Source organism: Oncorhynchus mykiss, chromosome 2 (assembly GCF_013265735.2).
Source record: "Oncorhynchus mykiss isolate Arlee chromosome 2, USDA_OmykA_1.1, whole genome shotgun sequence".
NCBI classification, from domain to species: domain Eukaryota; kingdom Metazoa; phylum Chordata; class Actinopteri; order Salmoniformes; family Salmonidae; genus Oncorhynchus; species Oncorhynchus mykiss.
In genome coordinates, this window is record NC_048566.1 from 42,144,205 (window position 1) to 42,169,389 (window position 25,185).

At 43.2% G+C, this 25,185-nt stretch overlaps 1 protein-coding gene across 4 annotated transcripts in view; it reads left to right on the forward strand.

Annotated features, from left to right (window-relative positions):
* The first annotated feature begins 6,125 nt into the window (after positions 1-6,125).
* LOC110489919 (clathrin coat assembly protein AP180) overlaps positions 6,126-25,185 on the forward strand; it is a 67,446-nt gene continuing 48,386 nt past the window's right edge. For 3 of the 4 annotated variants that reach the window (XM_021562938.2, XM_021562971.2, XM_021562952.2), the window contains exons 1-2: positions 6,127-6,414; positions 6,859-7,087. In XM_021562938.2, coding sequence (XP_021418613.2) covers positions 6,958-7,087 — 130 coding nt within the window. In that variant the 5' untranslated portion in view covers positions 6,127-6,414; positions 6,859-6,957. Of the gene's footprint in view, positions 6,415-6,858; positions 7,088-25,185 lie in introns of all 4 variants that reach the window. The other variant, XM_021562946.2, reaches the window with a different exon arrangement.

Genomic DNA, 25,185 nt, shown 5'->3' on the forward strand with positions numbered 1-25,185 from the left:
GCTTTAGTTATTCACGTAGTAGAACTTCTAGAGAACATTGGTCTACGTTTTGATCATCCTTGAACTCTTTGTTACTCTTGTGCTCTGACACTGTGTGAGTTGGGGTGCAGAAACATAGCGATCAGGTCGATTGTAGCTGTAGTCATTTCGATGACAACGTACTTTGCAGTTATTTCGAACTGTGGGTATTGGTATCGTGGTTTTGTGGTAGATACTGTTGTTGTGGGTCATCTCTCAACGCTCCAATACCTGATAATGCACCCTCTAACTCGAGTGAGTGCCCCTGGTCAAACATCAAAACCAAGGATGTCAAGGCTCTTAGGGTTGCGTGCTATTGATGATGCCTCAAAAGCTGTCCTGGCAAGCTGTCCTGGCAAGCTCTCTGAGTTGTAAGATAGGCATGCCAACGTGGACTGTAGGGCCCAAGTAGGAAATTAAGGTTGGAAACATGTTCGACAGAAACATTTGTTTGAATGGTAACAGCTCTTCCATTCCTGTTTCAGTTAGTAGGCCAAAGTAAGCTGAATGAAGCCTATTATAGTAAGCTTGTGGGTGTTCATTCTGAGCTTGTTTGACAGTGTTAGCCAGTGAGCTGTCGTGTTTGCGAGATGCGGAACCACAGAATTTCAATTTCAAAGCTGTGGCAAGTTTAGCATAGTTGTTTTGCACGTGTTGCTGTTGTAAACGACTGAACCTCGTCACGTGTCTATTCGACGTTCGCTTCAACAGATAACGCCTATCATCCTAGGCAAAGCCTCTCATCCAAAGCGTCCTCTATGTCTGCTAGGAATGTCTGTTGTTTGGCTGACCTGGAATGGGTCAAAGTTGCAGAAGATTTTGACGAGTTTGCCGGTAGAGGTATTGAGTACGCAGCGAGAGATTCAGTGATGAGATCTCCTCCGCTTGCTTAAAAATCAATATTTCCATCTTCATCACCTGAGTTCTCTCATCATTCATTTGGTCGGTGACTTCAATTAGTTCTGCTGATTTGTCATCCAACTTAGTCATTGTGTTCATTAACAGATCATCTTAGGTTTGCAGCATTTGGACTAGAACATTATTGCTTCTGTCACGCCCTGGCCTTAGTATTCTGTGTTTTCTTTATTATGTTGGTTAGGCCAGGGTGTGACATGGGTGATTTATGTGTCTTGTTTTGTCTAGGTTTTGTAGTCTATGGGGTTGTGTTCAGTTGAGTTTTCTAGGTAAGTCTATGGTTGCCTGGAGTGGTTCTCAATCAGAGGCAGGTGTTTATCGTTGTCTCTGATTGGGAACCATATTTAGGCAGCCATATTCTTTAGTTATTTTGGTGGGTGATTGTTCCTGTCTCTGTGTTTTGCACCAGTTAGGACTGTTTCAGTTTTTCCACGGTTTCTTATTTTGTAGAGTTTTCACGTTTTCATCTTTCATTAAAGATGTTTATAAATAACCACTCTGCGTTTTGGTCCGCCTCTCCTTCCCAGGAAGAAAACCATTACAGCTTTGAGTAACGTTCATCAAAACTGCATGCATGTTATCAAATTGCGCGCTCCTATTTATAGATAACTTGACAGATTTATCTAGTTTAGCATAGACGTCATTGCTTTTAGTTTTGACTAAATCGAGTTGTTCCTGTAGAAAATGATTATGTGGAAGAGTTTGTGCTCGTTCACCGTCATAAGTATTTGCAATTACTTTTAATTGTTCAGTTTTCATACGCAGTTTCTCGGCTAGCAGAACGTTTTCGCTTCCTGCTTTTGTCATTAGTTGCTTGGTTCTCTCCACCTGTCCCTTCATATCAGCCATTTCTTGCTAATGCTTCTGCTGAGCACTGCTGGATCGATGCCAATCTCTGATGGCAATACATAAGGGCTAAAGTGGAGAGAACCTTTACAATGCCTGCGTCCGACGGTTGATTTTGCAAGCGTTTTGCCATTTCTGCTGTTATTCCACTAATGGCATAGTTAGGGTTTGTATCGTTGCTGACGATTAGGGCCTCCCCAGTGGCGCAGTGATCTGAGGCACTGCATCGCAGTGCTAGATGTGCCACTAGAGATTCTGTGTTTGAGTCCAGACTCTGCCGCAGCCGGCCGTGAACGGGAGGCCCATGGGGTGGCGCACAGCGTCGTCCGGATTAGGGAGGGTTTGGTCGGCAGGGATATCCTTGTCTCATCACGCACTAGCGACTCCTGTGGCTGGCCGGGTGCAGTGCACACTGACACGGTCGCCAGGTGTACGGTGTTTCCTCCGACACATTGGTGCGGCTGGCTTCCGGGTTGGATGTGTGTCAAGAAGCAGTGCGGCTTGGTTGGGTTGGGTTTCGGGGGACGCATGGCTCTCGACTTTCGCCTCTCCCTAGTCCGTACGGGAGTTGCAGAGATGAGACAATACTATAACTACTACCAATTGGATACCACGAAATTGGGGAGAAAAAAGGGGTAAAATAAATAAATAATAATGATGACGATTATTTTATCAAATCAATGAACTATTATGATTAAATTAATCATGTAACAATTAACTCATTAGCAATCTTGGGGCACCACGGAAAAAGTTTATTTAATGAGTTACCGTTTCCTGAATGAACTCTAAATATATACATTTATCGTTATACCAATTATCATTATTACCTCATCAGTCTTATTCTGAATGTCGTTGACTTCAAATCTGCACGAACCCTAGTCTCCATGATGAATCAGCGATACACAAATTGGCTTATTAATTTACTAAATAACTAAATAATCACACAGAATTAAATAAACACACACACAGGATAGATTATACATTGGTTACTAACATGATGCAATGAAAAGCCCCTAGTGGACTAACCCGATATGATGGCTTGGTACACAATGAAAAGGGGTGGGGAACAAAAGAGTGGGAGGAGGAGAGACAAAGGAATTCAACTATCGTACATACAGTTGAATAATACGCTCATCGTAAATGTGGATATTTAGCAACCTAACAACCGCTCATTCGGATTTAGAAATGCAAAGTACATATTTATGTATGTCTTTGTCATCTCTCTCTGGTAAAATCAACCGGTCCATCTATGGAGAGTAGTTCATCAGAAGTCTCTGATTGTCCACCAGAGGTCACCATGTCCTTAGTAGTTGTAGTAGGTTGGTCTCGGAGTGTCTGTTAGAACGTATCTTCAAGAGGTGTACCACGCCATGTTCAGCGGGCCTTATTCGTCATACCCTAGAGATACCTATAGTGGTGAGAGGAAATTGTTCTTTGTCTCTCGTCTTCGGTCGAGTTTCCTAGGCTAACAGTGCATAAACAGCTGCAGACTGAATGTTCCTGTGTAGTCTTCTTCTTTGAGAGAGAGAGCGAGAGAGAGAGTTTCAGAGGGTCTTACAATTTTCTGGTATTGTACTTTCAAACCATTTTGCCATATCCAGCTCGTGCTGTACTTTGGCTGGTCTTTAGTTTTAAACCATTTCTCAGCCGTGTAGCCACCGCTTCACGCTGTCTGGTCTGGTAGAGATTTTCTTCTTCTCTGTTGAAAGTTTCAGAGTTTCTAACCACTTCGTACCTTTCAGCTCACGCTGTCGGTCATGCTGGTCTAATATGTTAATTCTTCAGCGAGTCCTTTTAAGCACTCGCCTTTGAGGGCAGTTCCATACCGTTGCCACAATGTCTGTGCTCACGTGGGTGTGGTTACTGACTTTGCAAAAGTCTTTTGATGTTACAGTATTATCTCATTTAGAAGGCTAAAATCACATTTCATCTTCTCACAAAAAGTTCCACAACATTTGGATGTAGATCTGATAACTGGGACATATACTTTTGTAGAGTTACCGTTATTTGGTTATACAATCCTCAATGATATCACAAAACAACAACTTATTTGACATGATTATTGTTTAGAGTCCCACAAACCATTTACCACATTATTTACGTTAGAAATATTGTTTCAATGTCCAACCTTTTGATGTTACAGTACTGCCAAATCTCTCTGTTGTAACAAAGGGATTTTTAACTTCCATTTCTGCGGAGTGGGAGAGAGAGTTCCTGCAAGGTATTTATGATCATCATAAAACTGGCCAACCCCCCCTTCCTCTGGTGGGAGAGAGGGCTCTCTCTGATCCTCACCCAGGAGGGAAGGTCATGACAGCAGGATCCTAGGAAGAACATGCTTGACCGTTAGTATAAGGTTCTTACTGTGGAATGCAGTGTTTTGTTTTTTTTACATTTTTTACCATTAATTTCTATTGGGCACAAAAATCTGAAACGCAAACCAAACAAACAGCAAATGCATCCAACAGGTTTGTTGAGTCACAAGCTTGATGTAATTATTCCGTGCTTGGAATATGGAACCAAATACTAAACTTTTGGCTACTTTAATACACATATAAGTGAATTTGTCCCAATACTTTTGGTCCTCTAAAAATGGGGGAATATGTTTAAAAAGGGCTGTAACTTCTTAATTGTTCCCCGATATGGATGAAAATACCCTCAAATTAAAGCGGACAGTCTGCACTTAAACCTAATAGTCTTTGTATCATTTAAAATCCAAAGTGCTGGAGTACTTAGTGAAAACAACAAAAAATATTTCACTGTCCCAATACTTTGGAACTCATTGTATACTGTAGGTTTCATGCTTTACCTGCTTTCCACCTACTCCGGAAGCATGGAATGTACATTATTTTCAAAATCTCGCTCCACTTGTTAAAACACATTCGTTCACAGTAGACTACAAACTTCTTATAAGCAAAATATGGACAAGTGAATAAATTCGACACCTGGTGGTGTCATAAAGATGATCTCATAATAGGCCTGCACCTGATCTTACAAGCAACCAGAGAAGACTAGACCTAGACATTTAAACTAAAAACAATTATAACTTGGCTATTATTAGTATTATTAGTCCTTATAGCCTACAATAAAAAATATATACACTACCGTTCAAAGGTTTTGGGTCACTTAGAAATATCTTTGTTTTTGAAAAAGAATGCTTTTTTTTGTCCATTAAAATAACATCAAATTGATCAGAAATACAGTGTAGACATTGTTAATGTTGTAAATGACTATTGTAGCTGGAAACGGCAGATTTTTTATGGAATATCTACATAGGCGTACAGAGGCCCATTATCAGAAACCATCACTCCTGTGTTCCAATGGCACGTTGTGTTAGCTAATCCAAGTTTATAATTTTAAAAGGCTAATTGATCATTTGAAAAAAAAATGCAATTATGTTAGCACAGCTGAAAACTGTTGTCCTGATTAAAGAAGCAATAAAACTGGCCTTCTTTAGACTAGTTGATTATCTGGAGCTTCAGCATTTGTGGATTTGATTACAGGCTCAAAATGGCAAGAAATAAAGAACTTCTGAAACTCATCAGTCTATTCTTGTTCTGAGAAATGACGGCTATTCCGTTCAAGAAATTGGCAAGAAACTGAAGATCTCGTGCAACACTGTGTACTACTCCCTTCACAGAACAGCGCAAACTGGCTTTAACCAGAATAGAAAGAGGAGTGAGGGGCCCCGGTGCACAACTGAGCAAGAGGACAGGTACATTAGAGTGTCTAGTTTGAGAAACAGAAGCCTCACAAGTCCTCAACTGGCAGCTTCATTAAATAGTACCCACAAAACACCAGTCTCAATGTCAACAGTGAAGAGGCGACTCCAGGATGCTGGTCTTCTTGGTGGAAGGTGTTTTTGTGGAAACCAATTGAGGACAGCACCATGATGCTGAAATGGTCCGAGATCCATAGACTGGGCAGCACTTGTGGACAGTGCCATGGTGCTAAAATGGTTCTAATATAAATATTTGAAGGTTTCTCTATCACCAATAGATGCGCAAACATATAATTGTGAACAAGCCATTCTTCTCAGGGAATCCAGAGGAAAAGACAAACAGACTTCCAACGGGGATTACATATGAAAGCATAATAAGCAGCATAATACAACACAATACAGTTGAGTCAGAGGGCTTTCCATACCCTTCTCCAGCACTGGATTGATCAGCTGTTGGTTACTCTGCATATCTGCCTATCAGTTGCATCGATGGCTTCTGTAGTCCCCTTTAACCCTTTAAGAAATCGCCTCGCCATTGGGATGCAGCCCGCTGATTATATCGATGCTGCTACTAGCCTACTGGGTTCTTAAATGACGTGCCATCTGATTCAGACCAGGGGGAGGAGTGAGATAATAAATAAATAAATGAACAAACAAGGCAAATCCACCGAAACGCCACCATCCTCTTCCTCAGTTTCAAGCATCGTCGGTGGTGATCAGTGGATCACTGGGAGGAAGAACGACACTGTTATTTAATGGCCCATAAATTGAGAAGCGAAATAGTTGGCTGAAAAACTGGGGGCCTTAACGAGGAATATAGTCCTTCGCTGGAAGAGAGAAGGACGCGTTGTTGGTCGAGCATCATCCACAGCGAACCATCATTTTATAAGGAGGAGACCATCCAAACCGTTACAGTAAGGACTTTAGAATAGAATAACCTACAAGTAATTGAACGGATATTTAATTGTAAAACATTTATTACTAATGTAGAATTATACAAATCAAACATTGCAAAAAATAAATACCCGTTTATAGACAATTACAACGAGAAGGTATCATAGAAAATAAATCGACCTCATCTCTCCCTTTGCCTTTTTGTATTGCATATTGATGATAAATTGCACCTCTGTTAGCCTATTGGCCAATCTTATTTATCAAATCGAGTTTATATAGCATGGGCCAGGGCTAAGTAAGGCATAGGCTATCGGTAAATTGGACTCGAGAGGAAAGCACGACGCAACCTTATTTGCCATTATCCATGTCAAGCATCCTTTTCAATTTGTCGTTTCATTTCCGATCTCAGAACATTTCCCCATATCTAGGCTGAGAGTATTTTTTTCTTATATCCACCTCCCCAGTGGATTTTTAAGGGCAGTCTGGAATACCACGACTGGTTGTGCTTTGGGGGGGACCATTTTTGACGTTTGATTCGTGAGGTTTGACGCCACGGAGAGAAGATGTCGGGGCAGACGCTGACGGACCGCATCGCCGCGGCGCAATACAGCTTAACGGGATCGGAGGTTGCTCGAGCTGTTTGCAAAGCCACCACTCATGAGCAGACAGCACCCAAGAAAAAACACCTGGAATGTAAGTATGGCCTCCCCATCTCTACACACACACCTAACAAGTACTGGTTCCCTGCCTGTGTTTGTGTGTGTGTGTGTGTGTTCCTGTGATTTAATCATATTATACCTATCAGTGGAGGCTGTTAAGGGGAGGACGCTCATAATGGAGCAAATGGAATGTCATCAAACTATGCGTTTCATGTATTTGATACTAGTCTACTCATTCCACTCCAGCCATTACCACGAGCCCAACCTCCTCAATTAAGGTGCCATCAACCTCCGGTGATACCTATACCCATATTATAATATTATTACATCAATAGTAATGGTTCACCAGCTTCATTTGCTTGTGTGAAATACATTTTTTCATAATGTAGACCTAAAACAAATGATGTTTTGCTTTAGCCAGACTATCCAGGACCCTTGCCAGGCATCACCGATCAATATTGATGCCTGCTGTGCTCATAAAAGGGGCAGTTAGACTGAAGTAGTCAACTCTGAGCCAGGACATTGAACAGAACAGAGCCATCAGCCTCTGCATCCTTCCTTCCACCCTCATTTGAGAAATAAGTGATCTGATATGGTTGAAATGGTGGAAGCTATGGGATAGAACCATGAATTACACCTAGCCATTTTTGTTAGATCAGGGATTACCTCAAAGAAGAAAGGAAGGAAGGAATGAAGGAAGGAAGGCAGGCTATGTTTTTAAAGCATTGGATCAGGGCCTCTATCTGTCTGAATAATAGATTCCTGCACCAATGTTGCTAAATGCATAATGCAAAAGGTCAAAGGTCCTGTTGTCACTACTACTAACACAGGCTTGTACCTTGGGACCTGGTCAGTTTGAGGGGGTATAGGAGGCAGAGTGGCACTGTCTGTCAGCTGTGTCTGATATCAAAGCCCCACTTTGTTAGATGGTGAGGAGATACACGTTTTTTTTCAGGTTTTGCCTTACAACGACATAGGAAACCCGATGTGCTGAATTTACTTCTTAGTTTCAGAGTTGTATTTTACTAAATGTCTGAAACACCCAATTTACAATGAGTATACCAAACACTAGGAACATCTTCCTAATACTGAGTTGCACCTCCAACCTTTTGCCCTCAGAACAGCTTCAATTTGTCAGGGCATGGACTCTACAAAGCGTTCCACAGGGATACTGGCCCACGTTGACTCCAATTACTTCCCACAGTTGTGTCAAGTTGTCTGGATGTCCTTTGGGTGGTGGACCATTCTTGATACACACATGAAACTGTTGAGTGTGAAGCATCCGTCAGCGTTGCAGTTCTTGACACAAACCGATGCGCCTGGATCCTACTACCATATCTCGTTCAAAGGCGTTTAAATCTTTTGTCTTGCTCATTCACCCTCTCAATGGTGCACGAGCCATGCTTCAATTGTCGCGAGGCTTATAAAATAATTATTTAACCTGTCTCCTCCCCTTCATCTACACTGATTGGGATCATATAGGGATCATATAGCTTTCACCTGGATTCATCTGGTCAGTCTATGTCATGGAACGAGCAGGTATTCTTAATGTTTTGTATACTAAGTGTATACCCCTGTATGCGATTATGTGTAAGCATTTGAAATATTATACACTCCTACCTGAGATAATCTTTGTCATGGGTGCCCATGTCAGGCACCAGATCAATTTAATCCAAAGGCCTCTGATTTGCATCAGACCTACATTATCACTGATGGCAGGTGGCTTGTTTGCCATACTTTCTCCCTAAGAACCATTGGTGATCAGTCTGTGGCAATTAGGCCAACAGAGTCTGCTTGCCATGATGATAGTCCAATACTGCGCCAGCTAGGTAACCTAAAGGCTATAGTTTCTCCTTCTGTACATCATCAATATGAAAACCACGAGTGACCTTGGCAAAACCTCACAGGGAAAAATCTATCCACCCAATCCACCCTCATTGAGTCTGGGACTAAAGCATATTTATGTTCTCCCCTTAATCATGGGATTGGGGGATTGGAAAGCCCACCCCCGGCCAATCATGTGTCAGCAATCTTTTGACATCTTGGAAAGTGCAGACTCAGTGTCCTCTGCTCCTCATAGCCAGTCACTCTCATTTAGTGCTCTGAGTATATGTGATGTCACCCATTGACTAGCTCTAAGAGACAATGCTCTCCACTGAATACACAACAGGTTCACACACATATATATGCATGCACACGCACACACACACACACACACACACACACACACACACACACACACACACACACACACACACACACACACACACACACACACACACACACACACACACACACACACACACACACACACACACACAGACACACACACACACACACACCCCTTCACACAAAATAGTACATATGGCAAATAGTCTCATAATTAAATCAAACATTGCTGTAGATATTACAAGTCTAATACAACTGCAATATAATCACAAGTATTCACTTTTTAATGGGATGGTAGGGGAGGGAAAGGGGGATGTTTATATGAGTTGCAATCTGGGAGGGCTCTTGGAAAATGTTGTTTATTTTTTATTTTTACGTACTGTATTCTATGCCGATTATTGATTACTCATCTATTTACTTTGTATTTACTTTAAAATGGGATTGATTAAAATGGGATATTTTTACGTACTGTATTCTATGCCGATTATTGATTACTCATCTATTTACTTTGTATTTACTTTAAAATGGGATTGTACTAATTATAACATTTGCAACAAAGTATTTTCCAGAATTTACAGGGCATAAAAGGAGAAAATGTTGTGAATAGGAAAGGAGTAGATATTGCCATACTCCAGGAATCTCATATAATTAAGGATGATGATATAAACTAAATAGAAAACAACAACTTGAAATTGGCTGCCTTTTCTTCTGTTAATAATAAAACAAAAGTGGTAATTGTTGTGTTTCGCCGTAATCTCAAGTTTCAGTGATCAAGAAGGGAGGATTGCCTATTTGAAATAAATATTTTCTGGCAAATTTACAGTACCAGTCAAAAGTTTGGACACACCTACTCATTCAAAGGTTTTATTAATTTTTTTACTATTTTTACATTGTAGAATAATAGTGAAGACATCAACACTATGAAATAACCCATATGGAATCATGTAGTAACCAAAAAAGTGTGAAACAAACCTACAAATATTTTAAATTTGAGATTCTTCAAAGTAGCACCCCTTTGCCTTGATGACAGCTTTGCATACTCTTGGCATTCTCTCAACCAGCTTCATGAGGTAGTCACCTGGAATGCATTTCAATTAACAGGTGTGCCTTGTTAAAAGTTAATTTGTGGAATTTCTTTCCTTCTTAATGTGTTTGAGCAAATCAGTTGTTATTGTGACAATGTAGGTATACAAAAGATATCCCTATTTGGTAAAAGACCAAGTCCATGTTATGGCAAGAACAGCTCAAAAAAGCAAAGAGAAATGACAGTCCTTCATTACTTTAAGACATGAAGGTCAGTCAATGTGGAACATTTCAAGAACTTTGAATGTTTCTTCAAGTGCTGTCACAAAAACTATCAAGCACTCATGAGGATGGCCACAGGAAAGGAAGACCCACAGTTACCTCCACTGCGGCGGATAAGTTCATTAGAGTTAACTGCACCACAGATTGCAGCCCAAATAAATGCTTTACAGAGTTCAAGCAACGGGCACATCTCAACATCAACTGTTCAGAGGAGGCTGTGTGAACCAGGCCTTCATGGTCGAATTGCTGCAAAGAAACCACTACTAAAGGACACAAATAAGAAGAAGTGACTTGTTTAGAGGGTGATGGAGTGCTGCATCAGATGACCTGGCCTCCACAATCACCCGACCTCAACCCAATTGAGATGGTTTGGGATGAGTTGGACCGCAGAGTGACGGAAAAGCAGCCAAAAATTGCTCAGCATATGTGGGAACTCCTTCAAGACTGTTGGAAAAGCATTCCTCATGAAGCTGGTTGAGAGAATGCCAAGAGTGTTCAAAGCTGTCATGAAGGCAAAGGGGTGCTACTTTGAAGAATGTAAAATATATTTTAAATTTTTCAACACTTTTTTGGTTACAACATATGTGGTATTTCATAGTTTTGATGTCTTCACTATTATTCTTCCATGTAGAAAATAATAAAAATAAAGAAAAACCCTTGATTGAGTAGGTGTGTCCAAACGTTTGACTGGTACTGTATATATTTTTGTTTCTGCATATGCCCCCAATACTTGCGATTATTAGTTTTTTTGTTTCTCTATCCAAAATTCTAACATCGGATTTCCATATGGTCTTAGGTGGTGACATAAATACAACCATAAACCCGACAATGTGTAAATCTTAACAAATCGGGTACTGAACCACAAGCCACTATAGCGTAGCAAAATATTGTTTCTGATGTTACACTGGTAGATTTACAATATGGAGAGTGCATAATCCACACCTGAAATAATATACTTTTTACTCTGCTTGGCACAGATCATTTTCAAGGATAGATTGATTCCATATTACTTTCATCACAGTTATTGCATCTAGTACAAAAGGTGGAAATTGTACACACTGTATGTCCATGTCTGATCATGACAGAAACTTCTGCAAACTATAACCAATGTTCCAAATTGTGCCACAAGTAATCTCACTCTCTTAAACAAATTGGATTTCTGTAATCAATTCAGGTCTGATTTACATGAATTTATCCTCCTCAACAAAGAATTGGTGAATGATAATGAATTCCTGTGGGATGCCATTAAAGGGTTCATTAGAAACAATACAATAGCATTTGCTTCTGGTTCCACAGCAGAACATTTTTCCAGCCGAGAAGGAGAGAGAATTATTCATCATCAAATCGGAGTTAAATTCCTTACTCAGATTAAGAGCAGAATTTCTCATTCATAAAGTCAGACAAACTGATTATGTGGACAGTAAATAGACCTAGCTTCCTCTTAGCTAGTAAATTACGCAATAATGATAGTCTTGATGATGTTGTTCCCATTCAGTCTGACGTGTTCTCTTTTTCACCATCAATCAATTTACAATAAAAAAAATTATATGAAAAAGTATACACTTCTGAAGTACAAAATACAGAAGAAAGCAAGAGACCCCTTTTTCGAGGGCTTGAAACTAGCACAACTCTCCTCCGATGATTCACACTCTAAATGCACCTACAGTATAATGCTCATTGAACTGCACGATGCATTGAAAGACATAAACTGAGGTAAATCCCCTGGATGGGATGGCATCCCACCGGAATTCTATTTAACCTTTTGGTCTGAACTTGGCTTGATATGATTAGCAATGATACAAACATCTATTCAAATGGGCTTTTTCAATAGAGAGGTTAATAGTGCAATTATCTCTCTGTTACATAAAAAAGGTAAAGGCACAACTCTCTATTCAAGCCATAGGCCTCTCTCCCTCATTAACAGTGACATGAAATTGTACGAAAAGGTTCTAGCCAAACATCTTGAAACCATTTACCCAAACTAGTTCATCCTGATCAAACAGGTTTTTATCAAACATAGATTGTCTGACGCCAGTCTGAGACATCTCATATGTATAATGCACATTACTCCTAATATATCACCCCCCTGTGCAGTCAGGCCTTTGTCCGTCTCTGGTATTCTATGGAAATAATGGTATTTGGCTAAATATTTATAAATATGTATCGTAACCCCATTGCGATGGTCTTGATGTGCAACCAATGCTCCTCACAGTTCGACATCAAACGGGGAACTCATCAAGGCTGTCCAGCGTCTAGTCACCTATTTCCCCCATCACTGGAGCCTTTAGCTAAAACAATAGATCAATCCCAAGATTTAGAGCAAATATCATTTGAGGACACGGACCACCAAATCTCATTATATGCAGATGACATACATTGCATTCGGAAAGTATTCAGACCCTTTGACTTTTTCGACACTTTGTTACATTACAGCCTTATTCTAAAATTGATTAAATTGTATTTTTTCCTCATCAATCTACACACAATACCCCATAATTGTAATGATGGGGCAGTGAGTCGGAAGCAGGTGCAGGTGAAACGTTTTAATAAAACAACAAAACCAAGAACATGACACTAACATATGCAAGATGTTGTTAACATTAGATGTTAGATCAAGATGTTGTTAACATGTTAACATTAGAAGCCTCCTCCCTAAGTTTGTTCTATTCACTGCTTTAGCACACTCTGCCAACCCGGATGTTCTAGCTGTGTCTGAATCCTGGCTTAGGAAGACCACCAAAAATTCAGACATTTTAATTCCAAACTACAACATTTTCAGACAAGATAGAACTGCCAAAGGGGGCGGTGTTGCAATCTACTGCAAAGATAGCCTGCAGAGTTCTGTCCTACTATCCAGGTCTGTACCCAAACAATTTGAACTTCTACTTTTAAAAATCCACCTCTCTAAAAACAAGTCTCTCACCGTTGCCGCCTGCTATAGACCACCCTCTGCCCCCAGCTGTGCTCTGGACACCATATGTGAACTGATTGCCCCCCATCTATCTTCAGAGCTCGTGCTGCTAGGCGACCTAAACTGGAACATGCTTAATACCCCAGCCATCCTACAATCTAAACTTGATGCCCTCAATCTCACACAAATTATCAATGAACCTACCAGGTACCTCCCCAAAGCCTTAAACATGGGCACCCTCATAGATATCATCCTAACCAACTTCCCCTCTAAATACACCTCTGCTGTCTTCAACCAAGATCTCAGCGATCACTGCCTCATTGTCTGCATCAGTAATGGGTCAGCGGTCAAACGACCTCCACTCATCACTGTCAAACGCTCCCTGAAACACTTCAGCGAGCAGGCCTTTCTAATCGACCTGGCCGGGGTATCCTGGAAGGATATTGACCTCATCCCGTCAGTAGAGGATGGCTGGATATTTTTTTTAAATGCCTTCCTAACCATCTTAAATAAACATGCCCCATTCAAGAAATTTAGAACCAGGAACAGATATAGCCCTTGGTTCTCCCCAGACCTGACTGCCCTTAACCAACACAAAAACATCCTATGGCGTTCTGCATTAGCATCGAACAGCCCCCGTGATATGCAGCTGTTCAGGGAAGCTAGAAACCATTATACACAGGCAGTTAGAAAAGCCAAGGCTAGCTTTTTCAAGCAGAAATTTGCTTCTTGCAACACTAACTCAAAAAAGTTCTGGGACACTGTAAAGTCCATGGAGAATAAGAACACCTCCTCCCAGCTGCCCACTGCACTGAAGATAGGAAACACTGTCACCACTGATAAATCCACCATAATTGAAAATTTCAATAAGCATTTTTCTACTGCTGGCCATGCTTTCCACCTGGCTACTCCTACCCCTGTCAACAGCACTGCACCCCCAACAGCAACTCGCCCAAGCCTTCCCCATTTCTCCTTCTCCCAAATCCATTCAGCTGATGTTCTGAAAGAGCTGCAAAATCTGGACCCCTACAAATCAGCCGGGCTAGACAATCTGGACCCTTTCTTTCTAAAATTATCTGCCGAAATTGTTGCCACCCCTATTACTAGCCTGTTCAACCTCTCTTTCGTGTCGTCTGAGATTCCCAAAGATTGGAAAGCAGCTGCGGTCATCCCCCTCTTCAAAGGGGGGGACACTCTTGACCCAAACTGCTACAGACCTATATCTATCCTACCATGCCTTTCTAAGGTCTTCGAAAGCCAAGTCAACAAACAGATTACCGACCATTTTGAATCTCACCATACCTTCTCTGCTATGCAATCTGGTTTCAGAGCTGGTCATGGGTGCACCTCAGCCACGCTCAAGGTCCTAAACGATATCTTAACCGCCATCGATAAGAAACATTACTGTGCAGCCGTATTCATTGATCTGGCCAAGGCTTTCGACTCTGTCAATCACCACATCCTCATCGGCAGACTCAACAGCCTTGGTTTCTCAAATGATTGCCTCGCCTGGTTCACCAACTACTTCTCTGATAGAGTTCAGTGTGTCAAATCGGAGGGTCTGTTGTCCGGACCTCTGGCAGTCTCTATGGGGGTGCCACAGGGTTCAATTCTTGGACCGACTCTCTTTTCTGTATACATCAATGAGGTCGCTCTTGCTGCTGGTGAGTCTCTGATCCACCTCTACGCAGACGACACCATTCTGTATACTTCCGGCCCTTCTTTGGACACTGTGTTAACAACCCTCCAGGCAAGCTTCAATGCCATACAACTCTCCTTCCGTGGCCTCCAATTGCTCTTAAATACAAGTAAAACTAAATGCATGCTCTTCAACCGATCGCTACCTGCACCTACCCGCCTGTCCAACATCACTACTCTGGACGGCTCTGACTTAGAATACGTGGACAACTACAAATACTTAGGTGTCTGGTTAGACTGTAAACTCTCCTTCCAGACCCATATCAAACATCTCCAATCCAAAGTTAAATCTAGAATTGGCTTCCTATTTCGCAACAAAGCATCCTTCACTCATGCTGCCAAACATACCCTTGTAAAACTGACCATCCTACCAATCCTCGACTTTGGCGATGTAATTTACAAAATAGCCTCCAATACCCTACTCAACAAATTGGATGCAGTCTATCACAGTGCAATCCGTTTTGTCACCAAAGCCCCATATACTACCCACCATTGCGACCTGTACGCTCTCGTTGGCTGGCCCTCGCTTCATACTCGTCGCCAAACCCACTGGCTCCATGTCATCTACAAGACCCTGCTAGGTAAAGTCCCCCCTTATCTCAGCTCGCTGGTCACCATAGCATCTCCCACCTGTAGCACACGCTCCAGCAGGTATATCTCTCTAGTCACCCCCAAAACCAATTCTTTCTTTGGCCGCCTCTCTTTCCAGTTCTCTGCTGCCAATGACTGGAACGAACTACAAAAATCTCTGAAACTGGAAACACTTATCTCCCTCACTAGCTTTAAGCACCAACTGTCAGAGCAGCTCACAGATTACTGCACCTGTACATAGCCCACCTATAATTTAGCCCTATCAACTACCTCTTTCCCAACTGTATTTAATTTATTTATTTATTTTGCTCCTTTGCACCCCATTATTTTTATTTCTACTTTGCACATTCTTCCATTGCAAAACTACCATTCCAGTGTTTTACTTGCTATATTGTATTTACCTTGCCACCAAGGTCTTTTTTGCCTTTACCTCCCTTCTCACCTCATTTGCTCACATTGTATATAGACTTGTTTATACTTTATTATTGACTGTATGTTTGTTTTACTCCATGTGTAACTCTGTGTTGTTGTATCTGTCGAACTGCTTTGCTTTATCTTGGCCAGGTCGCAATTGTAAATGAGAACTTGTTCTCAACTTGCCTACCTGGTTAAATAAAGGTAAAATAAAAATAAAAAAGAACAATACCAACTGGTGAGTGGACCTGGGAGAGTGACATATAAAGGGGAGGAAAATTATGAAGATAATGGAGTCCAGGTGTGAATCATAATGATTCACAGTTGCGCGTAATGATGAGTGCCAGCTGTGCGTAATGATGAATCCCAGGACCGGTGGTTAGTACTCTGGCTACGTCGTACACCGGAGGGGAGGAGAGGAACAGACGTGACAATAATGACAAAGCAAAAACAGGGTTTACATTTTTGGGTCAAAAAAATTTATTAAAAAATATCACATTTATGTAAGCATTTAAACCCTTTACTCAGTACTTTGTTGAAGCACCTTTGGATGTGATTACAGCCTTGAGTCTTCTTGCATATGACGCTACAAGCTTGGCACACCCGTATTTGGGGAGTTTCTCCCATTCTTCTCTGAAGATCCTCTCAAGCTCTGTCAGGTTGGATGGGGAGCTTCGCTGCACATCTATTTTCAGGTCTATCCAGAGATGTTAGATCGTTTTCAAGTCCGGGCTCTGGCTGGGCCACTCAAGGACATTCAGAGGCTTATGCGGAAGTCTTGGCTGTGTGCTTAGGGTCATTGTCCTGTTGTAAGGTGAACCTTTGCCCGAGTCTGAAGTCCTGAGCCCTCTGGAGCAGGTTTTCATCAAGGATCTCTCTGTACTTTGCTCTTTTCATCTTTCCCTCGATCCTGACTAGTCTTCCAGTCCCTGCCACTGAAAAACATCCTCACAGCATGATGCTGCCACCACCATACTTCACCGTAGGGATGGTGCCAGGTTTCCTCCAGACGTGACGCTTGGCATTCAGGCCAAATAGTTCAATCTTGGTTTCATCAGACCAGAGAATCTTATTTCTCATGGTCTGAGAGTCCTTTAGGTGCCTTTTGGTAATCTCCAAGTGGGCTGTCATGTGCTTTTTTACTGAGGAGTGGCTTTTGTCTGGCCACTCTACCATAAATACCTGATTGGTGGAGTGCTGCAGAGATGGTTGTTTTTCAGGAAGGTTCTCTCATCTCTTAAGAGTAACTACAGTGGGGAGAACAAGTATTTGACACACTGCCGATTTTGCAGGTTTTCCTACTTACAAAGCATGTAGAGGTCTGTAATTTTTAGGTACACATAGGTACACTTCAACTGTGAGAGACGGAATCTAAAACAAAAATCCAGAAAATCACATTCTATGATTTTTAAGTAATTCATTTGCATTTTATTGCATGACATAAGTATTTGATCACCTACCAACCAGTAAGAATTACGACTCTCACAGACCTGTTAGTTTTTCTTTAAGAAGCCCTCTTGACATATTTGATCAAGATAAATGTATTTCTTGGTTGGAAATTGAGGAAAATATAGTGTCACCATTCACACTGAGAGATACTATTCTCTTCCTCATCTCCTAAATTGTGCCATACTCATTTAGGACCAATAATCTCCCACACAATATAGACCTGGCAACAAATCGAAGAACTGGGTAATTGGAAAGTGCAATGGCATACCCAAACACCAATATTTAGAAATAGCTCCCTACCTTTGGGAAGGAAACCTATTATTTTTAAACAACGGTCTGAACAAACAACTCATACATTTTCAGACATAATGAATGATGAAGGTTTATTATCCTTTCATGACCTAAAAAAAATATGTTTCATTTGGTGTGTCATTTTTTTTTTTTTTTACATTTGCATTTAAGAACTGCTATGTGCACTTATGAACACCATTCCATAAACTCACTGAGTTTTGGTACCTACATGCACATGATGTGGGACTGCCCCAGTATGAAGACCTTTTGGTCCCAGGTCGCCAAGTCTGTGTCGAGAATAGTTGGTGCTGCCTTTTCCCCATCTCTCCAGTATTTTATTGTTGAAGATGACTCTTCACTGACTTTCACGGTACCCCAGAAACGAGTATGGTTGACTGGGGCAAAAAGAACTGGGGCAAAAAGACTGTTACTGACTGGGGCAAAAAGAATGTTAATGACCAGATGCAAGCCTCCACATAACCTCAGCATAACGCAATGGCTACAAAACTTCCTTGATGATCTTTCACTGCAGCTCTCCATAGCTCGTGTGAACAGCGCCAAGGAAACAACATTAGATACATTCAATAGAGTAGTCAAAAATGTAGAATTGTTTGAATTGATCATTTGTATTTTGAATGTCAGTATAGAATATTGATGGATACAGGCTGATTCTATTCACGTGTGCCTTGGTCCCACAAACAATTGGGAGGGGGAGGGGGGGAAATAGAAAATGGTGTCACCTACAAAGAAGGAGGAGGGGCGGGGTAGATGGGACAGACAAGACAAATAATATAGATCCTTTTTAAAATTATTTTTCATTTTTTTATATATGTAATTTTTTTTATATTATTGCAGGTCTGTGATCTGAACCCCTCACAAAAACATTATTAGATCTAACAACATTATGAATTTAATAACTTTTGCATCCAGCAGATTTTCCTCTCAGACTTCAATAATTGAGAGAAAAAAAGGAAATACACAAGATTTTTGAGCAAAATGGGGATCCTACTGTTTTATTGTTCATTTCTAACTAGTTGTGATGCTGTCCTTCCAAGTCTTGTTCATCAAGGCTTCCCCATCGGCTAGAGGAGGACTGGAAATTGATATTCATTCAGAATGTTCTTGCCTGATTGAGGTACACCGAAGCACACTTAATGTTGTTATCTATGTGTTATCTTGAGATAAGGAATAGTTTTTCTGGATATAGAGTGGTGCCATCTAAAAAGCTGAAAGTTCTCTCATGTCTTTTTCATTTGAAGACTCTGTGTCCCCGGTATGTTTCCATGGTGATTTCGTGAGTGTGATATCGTCAAACACCAGGCCTGTAAGCTTTCCATGCTGATCCATAAGCGGGAATCATCCTTACCCCACCCATATTCATTCTCTCCCAGTAGAGAGTGAAATTATGCAGTGCTAGTAGTGTGCTGCAGTGAGGAGAGAGAACCTCCAAACTCTCTCAGGTGTCCAACCCTCACTGGACAAGGGATTTCACTAGACATAATACAGTAGTAGTGTAATAGGACACCAGTGTAGTTGCTGAACTAGATCACTTGGGTCATGTTCAGTAGGGCACTCTGTAGCAAAACATTTTGTAAAGTAATATTTTTCATTTAAAATCTCCCTATTTCAAAAATGTTTCTCTCTTGAGAACATGACTCTGATCAGAAATGGGTCTTCCTCCTGCCAGACAACACAGTAGACTATAATGGTCCGTTTGTCAGTCAGGATTCCTCAGACCACACCTTCACACCTAGAAGATGGTGTAGCTTCACACCACAGCTTACATCGAAAGCCATGAAAAGAGTAAGATGTCAGGTCAGCTCTCATCTTAGCAGGGGATTGGAGACACCTGTGTGAAAGATCCATGCGTTAATTATTTTAGAATTGTGATCATTACAGCTGAACAGCAAGGAGGTGCTTTAACATCTTTCAACACTCTTGATGGGGGCTCGACAGGGCCCGCTTGTGTCTTCAGTGCAGGCTCCAGCAATCTTAGAGCTGTTACACTGCTTATGTGTGAATGCTAAGTACGTTCTCCTGCCAAGTTCTCGTTGTGTGGAAGGGGATAGAGAACACAACTGTATAGGGACGCTATGGATTAAGAAGCCCAGCTTTGTGTGTCTATGCCAGTCATGGCCCCCAGCTGCCTGGGCACAAGTCTTGGGAAACGTTTAACCTCTTCATGACTCTCACATCAACTTATTATTGTGGCCATGTTGGGATTCTGGCTTCTACCGTGCTTTTTGGTCCCTATGGTCAGAAAAACGGATCGTTTTCATACTGACTTCAAAGGTTAAGACCCCAGTAAGATGAGAAGAACAGCCTTAGCCTCAGCCCAGAGGGAGGTAGTGCACTGGCAGGATTTGGATAATAGCCAAATTAGATGGTTCAGAAGGAAGAGACCTGCTACCCTGCTGCTCATAAGGACCACCATCTTTATCCAATGCAATTTAAACAATATGGCTTCCATCCTCTTGCCCTGCTACAACAGCTGTTTGAGTGTAAATGAGTCATGATCAGGGCTGTGGACACACACGCATGCACGTACACACACCAAAACACATACATAACAACACATATATATTCTAACATGACATCCGACAGGCATTTGCAGCAGAATACCCATCTCTCTGTGTGTGTGTGTGTGTGTGGGGGGTGTTAATTATCACCAGCACTGTTAATTATCACCTGCACTGCCTAAATCTAAATCAACAGTCATTCCAATTAACAGGTTTTATGTAGTAGTAGGGGTTGGAGGGCACAGGGGAGGAGGTGAGAGGTGGCAGCAGATATGTAACCCACCACCTGGATTTGGTCCCATTTAGCAAAATTGGAAATTGTGTTTTTTACATTGGATAAAATTAGTCAGAGATAGAAAATAGTATATCGTACACTGCAGTTGAGGAACAATGGGAAAGTTATTCTGCTTTGAAAGTTAATAAACTTGTAATGCCACTATTGAGAAAATGCCCTTAAATATTTTGGTACACCTACTGTTTTGGTACACCTACTGGAGAGTAGTGTACTAAGGTAGTGTACTAAACAACCAGATATTTGAAGACTAAAAGTAGTAGCAAAAAAGTAGTAGTACAAATACATTTAATCTAGTCCTTGGCCTATATCCTAATCTAACTTTGGTGCAGGTCATTAAATCAAATCAAATTTATTTATATAGCCCTTCGTACATCAGCTGATATCTCAAAGTGCTGTACAGAAACCCAGCCGAAAACCCCAAACAGCAAGCAATGCAGGTGTAGAAGCACGGTGAAAAACTCCCTAGAAAGGCCAAAACCTAGGAAGAAACCAGGCTATGTGGGGATGTTCAGTCCTCTTCTGGCTGTGCCGGGTGGAGATTATAACAGAACATGGCCAAGATGTTAAAATGTTCCTAAATGACCAGTATGGTCAAATAATAATAATCACAGGCAGAACAGTTGAAACTGGAGCAGCAGCACGGCCAGGTGGACTGGGGACAGCAAGGAGTCATCATGCCAGGTAGTCCTGAGGCATGGTCCTAGGGCTCAGGTCCTCCAAGTGAGAGAAAGAAAGAGAGAAAGAGAGAATTAGAGAGAGCATACTTAAATTCACACAGGACACCGGATAGGACAGGAGAAGTACTCCAGATATAACAAACTGACCCTAGCCCCCCGACACAAACTACTGCAGCATAAATACTGGAGGCTGAGACAGGAGGGGTCAGGAGACACTGTGGCCCCATCCGATGATACCCCCGGACAGGGCCAAACAGGAAGGATATAACCCCACCCACTTTGCCAAAGCACAGCCCCCACACCACTAGAGGCCCCGGACTGGGGACCCTCGCCGCAGGCCCTGGACTGGGTTTCCTCGTAGCAGGCCCCAGACTGGGGACCCTCGCCGCAGGCCCTGGACTGGGGACCCTCCTCGCTGCAGGCCCCGGACTGGCCCGTGGAGCAGGCCCCGGACTGGGGACCCTCGCTGCAGGCCCCGGACTGGCCCGTGGAGCAAGCACAGGACTGGGGACCCTCGCTGCAGGCCCCGGACTGGGAACCCTCCTCGCTGCAGGCCCCGGACTGGCCCGTGGAGCAGGCCCCGGACTGGGGACCCTCGCTGCAGGCCCCGGACTGGCCCGTGGAGCAAGCACAGGACTGTGGACCCTCGCTGCAGGCCCGGACTGGGGACCCTCTCTGCAGGCCCCGGACTGGGGACCCTCAATGCAGGCCCCGTACTGGCCCATGGAGCAGGCACCAGACTGGAAACCCTCGCTGCAGGCCCCGGACTGTGGACCCTCGTTGCAGGCCCTGGACTGGGGACCCTCGCTACAGGCCCCGGACTGGGAACCCTCGCTAAAGGCCCCGGACTGGAAACCCTCGCTGCAGGCCCCGGACTGGGGACCCTCTCTGCAGGCCCCGGACTGGGGACCCTCGCTGCAGGCCCCTGACTGGGGACCCTCTCTGCAGGCCCCGGACTGGGGACCCTCGCTGCAGGCCCCGTACTGGCCCATGGAGCAGGCACCAGACTGGAAACCCTCGCTGCAGGCCCCGGACTGTGGACCCTCGTTGCAGGCCCTGGACTGGGGACCCTCGCTACAGGCCCCGGACTGGGAACCCTCGCTAAAGGCCCCGGACTGGAAACCCTCGCTGCAGGCCCCGGACTGGGGACCCTCTCTGCAGGCCCCGGACTGGGGACCCTCGCTGCAGGCCCCTGACTGGGGACCCTCTCTGCAGGCCCCGGACTGGGGACCCTCGCTGCAGGCCCCGTACTGGCCCATGGAGCAGGCACCAGACTGGAAACCCTCGCTGCAGGCCCCGGACTGTGGACCCTCGTTGCAGGCCCTGGACTGGGGACCCTCGCTGCAGGCCCCGGACTGGGAATCCTCGCTGCAGGCCCCGGACTGGAAACCCTCTCTGTAGGCCCCGGACTGGGGACCCTCTCTGCAGGCCCCGGACTGGCCCGTGGAGTAGGCACAGGACTCACCAGCCTTGGGAGACATACTGGAGGCCTGGTTCTTGGAGCAGGCACAGGACTCTCACCGGAGACAAGGAGCGCTGTGCTGGCACAATCCATCCTGGCTGGATGCCCACTCTAGCACGACACATGCAGAGAGCTGGCTCAGAGCGCACCAGGCTGTGAACGCGCACTGGAGACACCGTGCGCTTCACCGCATAACACGGTGCCTGACCAGTACCACGCTCCCTACCGTGAGCACGGGGAGTTAGCTCCGCCAACCTCCCCGTGTGACCCCCCAATTTTCTTTTTGGAATGTCCTCCCGGTCTTCCTTGCCAGCCGTGACCCTGTGTAACGCTGGGCCCCTTTACTAGCTGCTTCCGCCTTCCTCGCTGCTTCCACCTGCTTCCACAGCAGGCGATCCTTTCCAGCCAGGATCTCCTCCCACGTCCAGGATCCCTTTCCTTCCAGAATGTCTTCCCATGTCCACCCTGTCTGCTCCTCCTGGTCACGTCGCTTGGTCCGTTTGTGGTGGGTTGTTCTGTCACGATCGTCGTCAAGGAAATTACCTGACCAAGGTGCAGCGTGGTAAGTGTACATTCTTTTATTTTAAATGTTGCCAACAAAACAATAAACAACAAAACGAACGTGAAGCTCTGTAAGGCTATACATGCCACTAACAAAGACAACAACCCACAAATGAGAAAAGGAAAAAAGGCTGCCTGAATATGATTCCCAATCAGAGATAACGATAGACAGCTGTCTCTGATTGAGAATCATATCCGGCCAAAAACAAAAAAACAGAAAGCATAGACTTTCCCACCCGAGTCACACCCTGACCAAACAAACATACAGAATAAAAGGATCTCTACGGTCAGGGCGTGACAATCCCCATTGGTATTTTTCCTATTTTGTTGTATTACAACCTGTAATTTAAATGGATTTCAATTTGGATTTCATGTAATGGATATACACAAAATAGTCCAAATTGGTGAAGTGAAATGAAAAAAATTACTTGTTTCAAAAAATTCCCCCAAATAAAAAACGGAAAAGTGGTGCGTCCGTATGTATTCACCCCCTTTGCTATGAAGCACCTAAATAAGATCTGGTGCAACCAATTACTTTCAGAAGTCACACAATTAGTTAAATAAAGTCCACTTGTTTGCAGTCTAAGTGTCACATGATCTCAGTATAAATACACCTGTTCCGAAAGGCCCCAGAGTCTGCAACACCACTAAGCAAGGGGCACCGCCAGGCACGTGGCACCATGACGACCAAGGAGCTCTCTAAACAGGTCAGGGACAAAGTTGTGCAGAAGTACATATCAGGGTTGGGTTATAATAAAATATCTGGAATTTTGAACATCCAACGGAGCACCATTAAATCCATTATTAAAAAATTGAAAGAATATGGCACCACAACAAACCTGCCAAGAGAGAGCCGCCCACCAAAACATATGAACTAGGCAAGGAGGGCATTAATCAGAGAGGCAACAAAGAGACCAAAGATAACCCTGAATGAGCTGCAAATGTTTTGGGAGACTCCCAAAACATATGGAAGAAGGTACTCTGGTCAGATGAGACTAAAATTGAGCTTTTTGGCCATCAAGGAAAACGCTATGTCTGGCGCAAACTCAATACCTCTCATCACCCCGAGAACACCATCCCCACAGTGAAACATGGTGGTGACAGCATCATGCTGTGGGGATGTTTTTCATCCGCAGGGACTGGGAAACAGGTCAGAATTGAAGGAATGATTAATGGCGCTAAATACTGGGAAATTCTTGAGGGAAGCCTGTTTCAGTCTTCCAGAGATTTGAGACTGGGACGGAGATTCACCTTCCAGCAGAACAATGACCATAATTATACTGCTAAAGCAACACTTGAGTGGTTTAAGAAACATTTAAATATCTTGGAATGGCCTAGTCAAAGCCCAGACCTCAATCCAATTGAGAACCTGTGGTATTACTTATAGATTGCTGTACATCAACGGAACACATCCAACTTGAAGGAGCTGGAGCAGTTTTGCCTTGAAGAATGGGCAAAAATCCCAGTGGCTAGATATGCCAAGCTTATTGAGACATACCCCAAGAGACTTGCAGCTGTAATTGCTGCAAAAGGTGGCTCGACAAAGTATTGAGTTAGGGTGGGTGAATAGTCATGCACGCTCAAGTTTTCAGTTTTTTGCATAATCAAAGTGGTAGGCATGTTGTGTAAATCAAATGATACAACCCCCCCCCAAAATAAATGTTAATTCCAGGATGTAAGGCAACAAAATAGGAACAATTCCAACGGGGGTGAATACTTTCACAAACTGTACGTGTTCTCAGTCATTCTGAAATCCCATTGAAACATGATCTACTGCTCTACCACACATA